Raw genomic sequence first — 13,539 nt, forward strand, 5'->3', positions numbered from 1 at the left:
AATGGAGCTGGCGAGCATCCCCCATAGGCCAGCCACGGGGCAGATAAAGACCCAGGGATCCAGTTTGGGAGATAGGGGAGGGGAGGGGCTGTGTCAGTACCAGCACAACTGCAGCAGCTGGTCCCACGAAGGCATACAGAAGTCCCCCCTCCAGGGAGAGCCAGCAGCTGGGGAAGAGACAAGCTGTCAGTACCCAGCCCCGTGCCCACTAGGCAACTAGTGCGTCAGGAGGAAGTATATGAACAGGGTGACTATAGAAGAAATAGGGAAACTTGCACAAGTTTTTGGTTTGGATCCCCAGGAGTCCCCCCATGCAGCCACCTTACCTCCACTTACAAATGGAGGCATAACCCAGGGCACGGAATAGGGCACGCCTTCTTAGAAGCCCTGGGGCTCCCCTCTGCCCTATGTGAGTGGGGTCCTTTCTGATTCTTTCTCAGAGTCTCTAGCAGGCCCTCCTTGACATTAGGTTCCTGGCCTAGGTCAATAGTCCTATGCTCACTTGCCTAGCTCTTCATCAGCCCCTGGGCACCATCCATGGTACCCACAGGAGATCAAACACATAGAGCAGTGATTCTCAACCCTCCTAATGCTACAGCCCTTTAATACAGTTCCTTCTGTTATGGTGACCCCAGCCATAAAACTATTTTCCTTGCTACTTTGTAACTGTAATTTTGCTACTGTTATGAGTTGAAATGTAAATATCTGATATGCAGGATATCTGTGTGTGAACTTGTGCGGGTTATGATCCACAGGTTGAGAATCACTGCCATAGAGGATACTCAGCATGCTGCAGGCTTGCCTCCAGCTCTGGCTTGGGCATTCTAGCCAACGCTACTCAATGCACTCCTCTCCATTCTTCAGAATCCCGCATCAGTGTCTCCAACATGGCTCAGATACAGGGGTTCCAGAGCCCTACCACCTACCTCCCTGGGGCTCCAGAATAATTTAGGTTTGCTCTTACCCCCACACTGTGCTGGTTTCAGCCACCATCCCCACCCAGAGCCTGACTAGTGTGAGCCAGTTAACCCCTCAGGGTTTTTTTTTTTTCCTCTTTCTAGCCCCATCCTGAGCCTGGGGTCCTATTCCTATAATGCCCACAGCAAGGGTGCGTCTGCTGTCCTCTGGCGTTCTTCTCAACACTTGCACACAAGGGGGTGAGGACTCCAGAAGTTTGTGGCCATCAAGATCACCAAATGAGGAAGCAGGAGGCCCCAGGCATTCTTTTCATCTCCCTGCCCACAGGACCTAACTGCCTAGGAGTGAGGGAGCTGCCTAAGGACCCACCCTCCTAGGCCAGCAAGGTGGGGCATCTCCTGGGTCTGCAGAAGGCTATGCCATGCCCGCCTGCCCAACTCACTAGTTCATGGTGCTGTACCCCTTGGCCTTGGTGAATCCCACGGAAATGGCCACCACCAGTGCAGGGAGCCCTAGAAGAGGACCAGAAGAAGGGGTGGTCAGTCCGGCCATCCCTTGCCCACATAGGGCAAGCAGCAAGAGGGAAGCAATGAGGGCATCGCTACAGGAAATAGGTGGACAGGGTCGGATGGTGAGGGCTGGGAGAATGCTGCAGGAGTGCAGACTGGAGGGCGAGATGCGGCCTGCTACTGATCAGTCTCATAGGAAAAGGGGACCATTTTCAGAGCATATGTCCCCAGTACAGGCTACAGTGCACTGTGATTTATCATCTGAATGTTAATGGGCATGGCTGGGCTGCATTTTCCGGCAATCTTATAAAGGATTGGAGGCCCAAAGGGAGAAGCCAGTGTGGCAAATGGAGATTCTAGGAGCGGTAGGAATAAGTAGAAGGCCAGTACAAGAACGCCAAGAACAGAGATAGCCCATCATCCTACTCAAGCTGCCCATACCCTGATGCTTTGCTTACCCCAGCCCACTGCCCACCCTCTCCTGAGCTGTCTGCCCTCACTAATGGCCACTAATGCCCGCCCACTGCCCATCCTCTCCCGAGCTGTTTGCCCTCCCTCCTGGCCACTAAGCCCGGCTCACTACCCGCCCTCATTCCCAGCTGCTGATCTATACCCCAACGGTCCTGGCCACAGTCCACCCTCACCTCCCGACCCCAACTGCCCTGCTCACCCCAGCCCAGGCAGAGAAAGCGCTTGCGGACGAGCCGGCTCCGTAGGCGGCCAGTCACGGCCATGTATGACTGCCAGGCCTCGGTGAGCACCCAGCAGAAGGAGGACAGGAAGAAGAAGTGCAGGAAGGCAGCCACCAGCGTGCACACAACCTGGGCAGGCAGGGGCCAAGGGGACTGGGCAGGTGCTCGCTGGCTCTCACCCATCCCCTATGAGCATGTGGCAACAGCTGGGAGAAGTGACTTTGAGACCAGCCGAGATCCTGGGCAGGAAGCAACCTGGTCTCCCCCCTGAGATGGACCACTGAAACTTAAAGCGTGGACTAGATGCTAATCCTCCTCCCCCAGCTGCCAGCAAACTGGGGTCAGGGGCCCACTGAGAAACTCCAGTCAGGCCTATCCCTCAGCAGGGAAAAAACTGAGGCCCGAGGGTCAGGGGAGTCACACCCTCAGACCCACATTGAATTACAGGCGAGCCCGCTGTGATTATGAGTTTCTACCACGGAGCACAGCAATGTCTAGGCCAGGCCTTCTTTCCATCTCCAATACATTAGGGTAGCCCATGAAGATCCCTCCCAAAGCCTAGCCTCTGGGTCACATTTGCAGGACAGGGTACGGAGATCACAGGGTGGGAGCGAGGCAGGGGTCCTAGGAAGGGTCAACAGAGGGCTCTCACACCGAGCTGCCCAGCTCACAGCTGGCCAGGGTGCGGGGCATCTTCATCACACCCGGAAACACAAGGCTCTGCAGGGCTGGACAAGAGGTTGCCTACCTTGTTGCGGGTCTGGGTCTGCCCAATGAGGATGAGAGCGTTAGAAGAGATGATGGACAGGCAGAAGTTGATGAGGATGACGGACCGCTCTGAGCGAATGTACCTGTGAGAGGGGTCAGGGCCTGAGGTCAGCACCTAGCAGGGATCAAGGTCATGTGGCCTATCCAAGAAATAGTGTTCCAATTCCTCCCTGAAATCACTGCCTCTATCATCACCACTGCCGCCATCACCATCATCATCATCGCTATCCCTATCATTACCACCATCATCACCACCAGTACTGCCACTACGATAACCATCAGCCAATGGCAACATAACCTTCATCACCATTACTACCACGATCACCATCAGCATCAATAGCACTACCACCACCATCATAACCATCCCCACTACTGTCATCAACAGTAACACCATCACTTTGGCCATCACAACCACAACCATGGCCTCCATCACTGCCATCGTCATCATTAATCATCAGCACCATGAACCATCACCAGCCATTGGGAAATGAGACCCAACCTCAGCAAGCCCTGGGGCTTGACATGCTTGGTGTAGGCACAATGCTTATTTAATCTGGCCCCTGCTCCCTAACCAGCCATCAGAACAGTCCCTGTCTGCAGCTCACAGGGCACAGTGATGCCATCAGTGCTCACTGAGGGAGGTGCTGTAACACCAAATAGCCTTCTCTCCAGGTCAGAGCTGAGTTCAGCCTCTGAGCTCCAAGCTCTAGATGCTGTCAGATCCTGAAGGCCTGCTAAGCAGGAGTCCTACAGAAAGGATCTGGATGCTCTGTCTTTGGGAAGAGAGAAGAGGGCAGCTGGTGCTGGAGGCTGCACAGACGGCCCCTCTCCCACTGGTCACATCGATCCCTTGCTGCCTGACTGCAGGCAGAGGCTGGCACATCAGTTTCGATTATCGGCTACCATCACACAGGGTAGAGAATTGGAATAGCCAGTCGCGGGGGCCAGCCATCACATGGGGAGCCCGAGAACAGCTCTGTGTACAATGACCTTGAATAAACCTCACTGCAAACTGCTGGGAGGGGCTAGATGCTGGTAAGCAGGGAGAGAGCCACCCCATTGGCACATACCCATGGTTACATATACCTACTGGTTGGGGGTATTGCCTAGACACATCTGTGACCTGAGTGGGCTCCTAATGGCTCAGACATTAAGAGAATTCAAACTATGCAATCCTCTTATACCCATAGTTTGCCTGAGATTTAAACAGGTTGTACCACCCCATAGCCTGACAGGGCCTGACAGGGCCTGAGGTGGACACAGGGAGTCCTTGCTGGTAGCCTGGTGCAGGAAGTTATTTCTGACCCCGGGGAATTTGTAGGTCCAGGTATGAGGGTACACGGGGATAGTGGGTAGCCAGAAGACTTCAAGTAACCAAAGGAAAACTGTTCTGTGTGTCCAGCTGGGGCCTGGGCTCGGAGTTAGTGTCTACCAAAAGGTGTAGCCAGGTGACAGTAGGAAAAAGGATCTGTATGTTCAACATGCTCCCCACCCCATCCCTTTTCTGTGGCCCATGAGTGACACAGCAATCAGGAACCCTGACTGGGAACACGGGCAGCATGGTCAAGAGTGGATGGTACAAGGGAGCAAGGGAGGGCTGGATCTTCAGGCTCTGGAGCAGGCACCCACCTCCATACAGACACGTAGATGATGACCAGCATGAGCAGGGTGAGGGAGGACACGCCACAGCCCACGATGAGCGTCACGGATGGCACGGTCGCCTTATCCATGTTCTGGGCAGCAGGGAAGACAGGGAGTGAGACAGGACCCATGACTGGCGAACAGAGGTCTGACCATGGCCCCCTGTATCCCCAGGGTCTTGTGACCTCCCACCCCAGTTCTCTGACTTCCTCTGCTGGGCTGTTCCTAAGAGCAGTTCTTGTCCCTCGCTGAGAACAAACCTTCCCCAATGTAATGACAGTCATAGGCCATGCCTGAAAGTAGCCCTCACCTCCCTCCTTCATGTCACAGTCCCTTAATTCCGGAAGGGTTCACACCACATCACAGGTATGGTGAGGGAGGCACAGACTGGTGCCACCCCCAGCTCCCACTGTATCTAACTGGGCAGCCAGCCAACACCCCCAGCTCTATGGCCATCCAGCCCAATGTTCCTCCCACAGCTTTACTTTTCATTGCCCCACCAAAGCGCCTCTTTTTTTCTCCCCAGCCCCGGCTCTTGCAAGTACCATGATTCACCTCATATTTTGGCCACCCCCTCCCTGCTTGGCTCAGTGCCCCCAGTCTGTTGCAAAGGTCACTGAGATGCCTATTTTCTACCTCAGAGTCTTTGCACCTGGGATTCCCTGTTCCCCAAACTCACTTCCCACCTCCACAAGACTGGGGCCTTGGTTATTCTGATCTCGCTCATCCTAGTACAGGTCAGGGCCCATGGACACCACCATTCTCTACCACAGGCCCAGCACAACCCAGAGGCAGCAGGCTTGCCCTGCTCACACAAGGGAATGTTCAGGACAGATGATGACACAGTCCATGGCTCACACCATAAGCCAGGCAGCGCCTCAGGTCATAGGTCATAGGGGCATTAGCAGAACCTCTGTACCACCCACAGCTCCTCCTGCCACCTTCCTTTCCCTCTTCCAGAATGAAAACAGGTCTGGGCTGACCTAACTAGGCTCTACCCACAGGGTGACATAGGCCACATGCTTGGCACATCCACAGACACCCACCTACCCGATACATATACAGACCCACATACCCCTGGCACAAGCAGGCAGACTCGTGCTGCCTACCACGAGTTGCCCTGGCCCTAACACCAAGCCCACTCTTTGTATATGCTAGGTACCTATGCTCCAGCCAAGCCTACTCTGGAGAGAGGCCCAACTCCTATCGTATGAAGTAGCAGGCCCCTCTAATTACCCCAGGCCTCTGGGCCTTGCAGGAGACCTGGGTGACCAGCCATGCGTCTATGCAACCTCAAAAGTTTCTAGCTATAAATGTGAAGAGCAATTGTGGACAGCACTGTACCCCTACAGTGAACTGGTGGGCACCATCCTCCAGGCGTGAGCCCTCTAGGATCACGGTCCTTTTGCACTTAGCTTTACCAATGGAGAACCTGGGTCCAAACTGAGAGGAGGCTAGGTGACAGGGACAGGTGAGGGGGAGTAGCTAACAAATATTCCAGAGCTCTGGGAAAGTCACAGCTAACTGAGCAAGTGGCTCACACCCATGCCATGACTGACTCCACTTTCGACCTCTATGGCCATCTGCCTTGTCTGCCCTCATTAGGTCTGGCAGCTGTCAGACACCCCTAGCCTGCTTGCTCCTCCCAATTGGCTCAGGGTCACTCATGACAGCCTCAGCTCTGCACATTAGGAGGGTGGGGAGCAGCAGCAATCTCTGAAGCAGACGTGTTAAGAGAATGCCAGGTCTTATTAGGAGGGTCTGACTAGAGACCCCAAGGACAAGAAACAGGCCCCAAATCCTAGAGAGGAGGCAGGAGGAAGCTGGCCCACTGTGGGAGGCCAGCTCCAAGGCCAAGCTCGGCATGCCTCAGGGCCTTTGCACAGGTTGTTCCCAAAACCCAGCACTGTCCCTCTGACCTTCATACTACTGGCTTTCTTTTATCTAAGAAGTCGCCATCTAGAAACCCTCGGAACATTCCATCTGAACCGGCCTCTGGTTCTCTGCCTATCACTTTCCCTTGGGCACTCTGGATAATGGTTGCCCACCTCACCAAGGGGTTGCCTTGGTTGCACTTCCCACAGTTGCTGCCAATTTGCACCCCATGAATTCCCTACTCTGAGTCTCCATGTGGTCTACACACCTCCTCAAGAGTCGCTTCTGTCCTGCAATGCTGGCTTCCTCCTGTTCTGTGCACTGTTGTCTACAGCTCCCGAGTACCCACAAACTAACCCCACCAGGGAGACTAAGCTTAATCGCACCTCGCCACTAACACACACTAAGTCTTGGTCCCAGCCATAGTCCCACTCTGCTTCTTGATCTAGGGCACGTTCTGAGTACAGATATCAGCTTGGGCCATGGTTACATATCGAGTCCGGACCCTGGTCACAAGTTGAGCTCTGACCATGCATACACTAAGCCCTGATTCTAGTCACAGGCTGAGCCACAATCCTAGACACACACTGAGCCTCGATCCTGGCTACACTCTAAATCCTGACCCTACTCACACTGAACCCCGATCCTGGTTACACTCTGAGCCCTGACGCTGGTCAGGCTCTGTACCCTGTCCCTGCCCATACTCTGAGTGAAATCCTGGTTATGCTCTGATATCTGACCCCACAGTACCTGGGTCCTGACCCTACTCATCCTGGTCACACGCTGAGCCCTGATCCTGGTGACATACTAAGTCCTGAGCTAGGGGCTCACTGATAGCAATATTGGTTACTCACACACAAGACTATGGCCTGGTCCACTACCAGCTAAGTCTGAGGCACGTCCCAGAAGCAACGCCAACCAGCGACTGGCCTCACATTCTGTTTACTACGGCCAGGCTGTATCGGGCACCATAAACACATCGCCTAGTCCATCCACAAAGCTCAGGCAGGTGGTGCATCCCACTCACAGGTGTGACTCAGAGCAGTTACTCACCTCCCACAGCCGCATCCCAGCAGCATCTGCGCCCACACCCTGGCTCCCGGCCAGCTCCTGGCTCTCAGGTCTGTCTCGCTCGTATCATGCCTTGACCAGTTTGCGACCCCAGCTTTGGGTGCCACTCACTCTACCTCCGCTTCGAGTCCTTTAGACAAGAGTCCCCTGAGCCACCATGTCTCAGGTATGTTGTCTCTACCTATGCTTCCAACTAGCTGGTCCAGCCCTGTCGGCCAGGGAGAGGACCACCTGATTCTCTCTGCAGCCACTTAACTCAGCCCTGGCCACCTCTCTGAAGCTGGACAGCTTTGTCCTTTGCTTGTCCCTTCCAGGGTCTCATGTCTCCACTGCTATTCTCTTCCCTGTCCTTCCCGAGTTTCCTTCTGTTGGTAGGAAGCTGAGTGCCACCCAACCCCCCAACACCCCTCTTGCCTACCTTAACTCTCCTGTCCTTGCCCCTGTGCCTCTCTCACCTCCCCATATCACTGGTATCTCTATGCCTTTCTCACCTAAACGGGATGGCTATGACCTCCTACCCCAAGCTAGGCTAGTGAACCCCTGTGGACCCCTCAGACCTCACTCTAAACCCCCTCTTTACATACTCCTTCTAGACGCTGCCTTCGGGAAAGAGGCTGCTGGCTGCTTCTGCCCCCCTCCACAGCCTCCTCGCCTCCTGTTTGCTTACTTTGCCATGTGAGCAAGGACCCAGCACTGCAGGGCACCACCAAGGTCTGCCCAAGTCCCCAGCCCTGGGCACTCAAATGTCAGCAGAGGCCAAGCAAGCTAGCTAGAAACCAGGATCACCCTGACAGGAGTACTCTCTCAAGTTCTGGTCCCCTTTCTCTCAGCATCTTAAGTGGGGTATCAACCCCAGGATAGCCAGTATGGGTCAGGTGGGAAGGAGAGAAAGACCAAGAGGGGTTCGGGGAGGAGGTAAGCAGAAGCCACACCTCCCAGTCCCCTCCCTCAAGCCCCACACTGAACCAAGATAGGCTGCCTTTGGTGGAGCCCTGCAGTGAGGCAGGTCAGATCCTATCTCATCATACTAGAGAGGGAAAAGGCCCCAGGAGGTACTGCCTGGCTCTGAACTCAGCATCTACTGCCTTATCTGGACTACAGAGACGGAGCTCTGAAACAACACCCTGCGGAGACACTGTTCTGTGACCACTAACCTGATACTAGAAGCCCCAGGGCATCCATGGATGCCTGCCACACAAAGCAGAGCTGGGGCAGTCCACCCACCCCTCCCCCTCAGGGTGGCCTCATTCTCCCTATCCCAGTCACCTGTCATGGTCAGTTCGACCTGCGAGGCCCCCACACCCAAACCACTCTGCTCGCTCCCAGGGTCAGGAGCATCACGCCCGGTTACAGATGCTCTTGGGTTTCAGCTCCCAACAACTGTGCTCTTCCCTAAGGGCAAAGGGCCCCCTCGTTTTTAAGGAAAATGGGGATGAACAGACAGAAGGCCAGTCCAGGATCATGCTGTGTTGTGTGGAAGGAGCAAGCTCCTTTCTCCAGTCTACCACGCTGACCTCCCATAGCCTAAGCCAGGGCTTGGAGAAAGGAAGTGGGGACATGGCCTCTGCCATTCCCTCTGTCCTGGTTCTGCCTCCATGTCCTAAAGTGTGCAGCATAGGAAACTAGGCTGGACCTATGCTGCCCAGGCCAGCCTCTAGGAACCCTGGAATGGTCATGCATTGGCCATCTATACAGAAGTCACCTCTTGAAGGGAGTTTCTAGGGTGGCTCCTCACCTTGCCCATTGCCTTGCCAACACAAGGCAGGCAGTCCCACGGAAGGAGCTGCCCAGTTGGAGGGCACAAAGGGCCAGTACTAAGATCCCAAACTCACCCTAGGACCTGGAGCTGGCCCTTCTTGACCTCAGATTCCATGACTGCCCAAAAGGAGTTTGGTAGTAAGGAACTGAGGTCCCTCCCTATGGTTCTGACCCCTTCCCCATTGTGACCCCAGCTGACAGTGTGCCTTCCTTACTTTCCAGAGAATAAGGGGGTGGGTGGCCAAGCATTCTGAGGTCCTGAGCTTCGTCTACATGGAGTCTGAACTCTGAGAGGGCCAAGATCTGTTTGCCCACATCAAGGAGAGCCAAGCCCTCTCTTCAGAATCCTTTATTCTAGCCCCAGGCCCCTTGCACAACAGGGCTGGGCTGGGGGCCAGAGCTCAGACCCTGGCTCTTTCCTTTCCTGGGCCAGTCTGGCTCAGGAACTCCAGAGCTCCAGCCCCTACTCCCCACTCTCCTGGCCTTCTTGAGGCTGTAAGACAGCAAAGCCCACCAATTTAGAGGGCTCGGCCAGCACCCAGAGCCCCAAACAGCAAGCTGGCCTGAGATGCTGTCACCATAGAAACCAGCAGCCCCCACAAGAATCACAGGAACAAAAAAGGAGGCCCCTGAGACCATGGGGCCTGTCTAGGGACTTGGGCCAGGCCCAGCAGCCTCAGCCACCCCCAGAACCCTGCCTGGGGACACAGCCACCTCCGCAGCCCGAGCTCCACTGGGGCGGGGGCAGGCAGAAGCGCTGTATGAGGAGCTCTTCTTCCCCTTGTTCTCTGGCAAGGGAAGCGAAGGGGTCCACAGGCCCACCTCCTAGCCCCAGTTCTGAGGTCTCCAAGGCCCAGGCCTCCAAGGAGAGTGGAGACTGGGCCCACTTGACAGTCACTTCCTGGGGGTCTCTAACTCCACACTGCCGCCCACCACGCTCCCACTCACCCTCTCCAAGACTTCAACGGGCTACCGTGGCTGCCTTACGCTGGGACCCCTTGGGGGGCCGGGCCCTGCGCCTTCCGCCCGCCCGCCCGCCCGTCCGTCCCCGCCCGCGCCCCTTGCCCCCCACCGCCCGGGTCTCACCGCGTCGGCGCTGAGCTGGGCTAAGATGGCGAAGGTGGAGAGCCGGTCACAGAGGCAGCGCGTCCGGAGGGCGTCGAGGGGCACCGTGCGGCAGCCGCGCCAAGACCAGGGCCCGAGCTGCGGGGGGGCGGAGGAGGAGGGTCTGCGGGCGGCGGGACGGGAGACAGCGTCAGCGGCGGCGCGCGGGCCCCGCGCCCTCCCGGCCCGGCCCGGCCCGCACCTGCGCCCGCCGCGCGCCCGCCCCGCCGCCGGGACCCGCCGCCCCGGCGCCCATGGCCGCGCTCTGCACCGCCTGCCGCGCGCTGGAGACGCGGAGCGCGGCCCGCGGGAGCGCGGCCCGCGGGAGCGGCGGGAGGGAGGCGGGAGCTGGCCCGAGGCCCGGCCGCCCCGCCCGCCCCGCCCGCCAGCCTGCCCGGCAGAGACCGCGCGAGCCCGAGGCTCTGGCGCGGAGGCGCGCGAGGGGCCGCCCCGGAGCACCCCAGCCCCAAAGCCCGGGGCTCTTCGGAGCTGGTGACCTTGGGACGGCTCCATCCCGCGCGGCAGCCTCCTCCAGGCCAGGCCGCCAGGGTGTCTGCCGCTCCAGTCCCGGACTAGCGCAGCTCTCCCTGCAGGGAGCCGGCCCGCCGCTGGAAACTTCCCTCTGTGCGCTGACCCTGGCCCCTCCTGCTGCCTCCAGGCCTCCACTGGCCCCATTTCAGTAAAGCAAAGTGCTAGCTATGTTCTGGGCACATCAGGATCTGAAGGGTTCCGGCAAATACCCCCTCTTCCCCTTTCTATCGCCACTGAGCCATATTCCCCTGGGACCTACCAGCTAGACACTCCCTGTTCAGAAAGTTGTCAGTTTCCATCCTTCACCCTGTCGCCCTGGGGCTGAGCTTGCCCTGCAGGAAGTGCCGGGAGGCACCTTTCTGTGACTCAGTTCTGTTCCTGTCCCAGAAGCACCCCAGGATTCAAGCTTACTAAAGTGCCAGGTGGGAGTGGTCTCTTGAACCCTTCCCAGCCCAAGGCTTTGGAAGGCGACCCAGAGGTCCTCTCTGCACCCAGGAAGCCTTCAGGCTGTAGTTTCCCTTCCCAGCCAGGACGATATGGCCTGATGCCTCGTCCAGGCCACCTCCACAGTGCCAGCGGAGGCTTTACAGACGAGAATGGACCTGACTATCTACACTGTAAGTGGGTTTTCTTTCTGTCTGGCTTCTTTCCCTGGTGGTATTGGAGAGCTGTCCTGTGCACAGCCCTGACCAACACATGCGTGCTAAGAACCGAAAGACTAGCCAGATACCTGGGTCCGAATCAGCTGCTTCCTACTTGCCGGAGCACGGTTGCTTTCATCCCCTTGCCTCAGTTTCCCTGTCTCTGCACAACTCAGTGCCTGGCTGAAATGCATGCTTGGCAATCACAGCATGTCAGGAACCTGAGCCCTCCTTTAATTTCTGATGATGCCTTACTTCCTTTCCCTTCTCCACAGCAACTCAGTGAGTCAGGTCGATGGAGACAGGACCCTCAGCATCTGCATCTGCATCTCCCTCAGGGTCCCTTTGTTCCTCAGAAATAATTACTCCAGAGAAGCCTGTCTTAGGTCAGGGGCTAGCTCCGGAGCATCAGTGTTCTAAGCTGTGTGACTCCCCTTCTCCATCCCCTACGCTTGTTAGCTCACTCTGAGGTGCAGGTCACCAGAATGCCAAGGGCCCTCTTTTCCCACAAAAAGAGAAGAATACAAAGTAGAAATTGGCCAAGGAAAGGTTCCTTTCTTGCACGATCTTTGCTCTCAGGAAAGCCTTTGAGCCCCGAGACTCTGTCCCATCAGAACTTTGCGGTTCCCCAAAGGGCAGCCACAGTACCAACTCCAAGAACCTATTGTTCTGGTAGCCTTTCCCCAGCCTGCCACCTGGCATACCTCACACTACACACCCCCAGATTATAGCCCAGGGCAAAACCACATTTTCCCCACTGAGGAAGACTACGGGAAAGGAGCTAAGATACAAAGGGGACAGGGAAAGAAGGGAATGTGGGTTTCTCAGAAAGACCCTTTCTCTGAACAGTACCCCAGATTCTGTGCTATCCCCAGAGGTTTCTAAGATCCAGACAAGCCTCTGCCCATCTCCCTCCATGCCCACTCCAGGTCAGGAACCATGGAGTCCGGGTTGACTGTACCCTCCCACAAGGCTAGGGGTGGAACAGGGGCAGTCCCATGCCACAAACGACAGATCAGACACAGACTAACAAATGTCATCAGCGCACACACATTCCAGGAAAGCCCTGTGTGCTGGGCCTGCGTGCCACCACTGGCCTGGCCATGTTGTTGGCCATGTGACTTCTCTCTAAAGCAGGACATAGAGCTCTCAACTATCCTACCTGCCTGACGATTGCTGGGAAGGCTTCAGGGGACAGCACCCTGAGACAGGGTGACAAGAGTTGGGCTGGCAGCCTGGCAGTTTCCCAGAAGCCCAAGTCAGGTCCACAGGGCGCCAGGCTGACAGCTGCTGGTCACCACCTGGAAGACCGCCAGCCTGAGAGCCAGTGCTGCCCAGAACCTCTGCTGTGGCATCAATTAGCTTAGCCTCCCAGGGGCAGGGGAGGAGCGGCTGCTGCCTTACCCAGCTGAGGGTCACCAGGACCAGACTCTCCAGTCCCAGGCTGTGGAGAGCAGAGAAGGCCCGGAGAACCAGCCAGCCAGCCAGCCAGCCAGCCAGCCAGCCAGCCAGCCAGGGCAGAGCTGGCCTCTGTAAGCTGCCCAGACTACCATACGGGCCCGCCTCTGCCTGCCCACCCCTCCAGTCAAGTGCCACGTGTGTTAGGAGTATCGTGGGCACCCCACGTGCAGCCCAGGGACAGGTCCTCTCCTCACCTCCCTCCCCAGCTTCCGCTCTGCTCTGAGGCGCCTGTGTGTTTCATCTTCCATTCTATTCCACAGCCTCAGGTCAGCTTTGTAGACACTAAAAAGGAGCTGTGGGTACAGCTGACCACACAGCAAGATGGCAGCGGGGCCTAGATTCCAGTTCTTCTCTACTGCTAACCCCCAGCCGTCCCCATCTGAACCCTGGCCGAATGCAGATCTGATCAGGCTCTTTCAGCAACCTGGAATCCTAACTGACCCCAAGCCAGGAGGAGAGCTAAGTCTGAGAAGCCATGGAGCCATCCTTGAAGCCCTGTACCTTAGCCATTTCAGCTTAAGTGTGTCTGCCCAACTGAGTGGACACTCACCTGTACCTTTGACACCCCAC

At 56.8% G+C, this 13,539-nt stretch overlaps 1 protein-coding gene across 2 annotated transcripts in view; it reads right to left on the minus strand.

Annotated features, from left to right (window-relative positions):
- The window catches only part of Adgrb1 (adhesion G protein-coupled receptor B1), a 69,949-nt gene that overhangs the window by 14,622 nt on the left and 41,788 nt on the right, over window positions 1–13,539 (minus strand). For both annotated transcript variants that reach the window (XM_050145326.1, XM_050145325.1), the window contains 6 exons: window positions 10,319–10,460; window positions 4,517–4,620; window positions 2,868–2,970; window positions 2,098–2,248; window positions 1,361–1,430; window positions 101–167 (listed from right to left, as the gene is read on the minus strand). In XM_050145326.1, coding sequence (XP_050001283.1) covers window positions 101–167; window positions 1,361–1,430; window positions 2,098–2,248; window positions 2,868–2,970; window positions 4,517–4,620; window positions 10,319–10,460 — 637 coding nt within the window. The remainder of the gene's footprint in view (window positions 1–100; window positions 168–1,360; window positions 1,431–2,097; window positions 2,249–2,867; window positions 2,971–4,516; window positions 4,621–10,318; window positions 10,461–13,539) is intronic.

The sequence above is a fragment of the Alexandromys fortis genome, unplaced genomic scaffold, assembly GCF_014885135.2.
Source record: "Alexandromys fortis isolate MF-2015 unplaced genomic scaffold, M_Fortis_MF-2015_v1.1 scaffold_2_1_26212458, whole genome shotgun sequence".
Taxonomy (NCBI): Eukaryota; Metazoa; Chordata; class Mammalia; order Rodentia; family Cricetidae; genus Alexandromys; species Alexandromys fortis.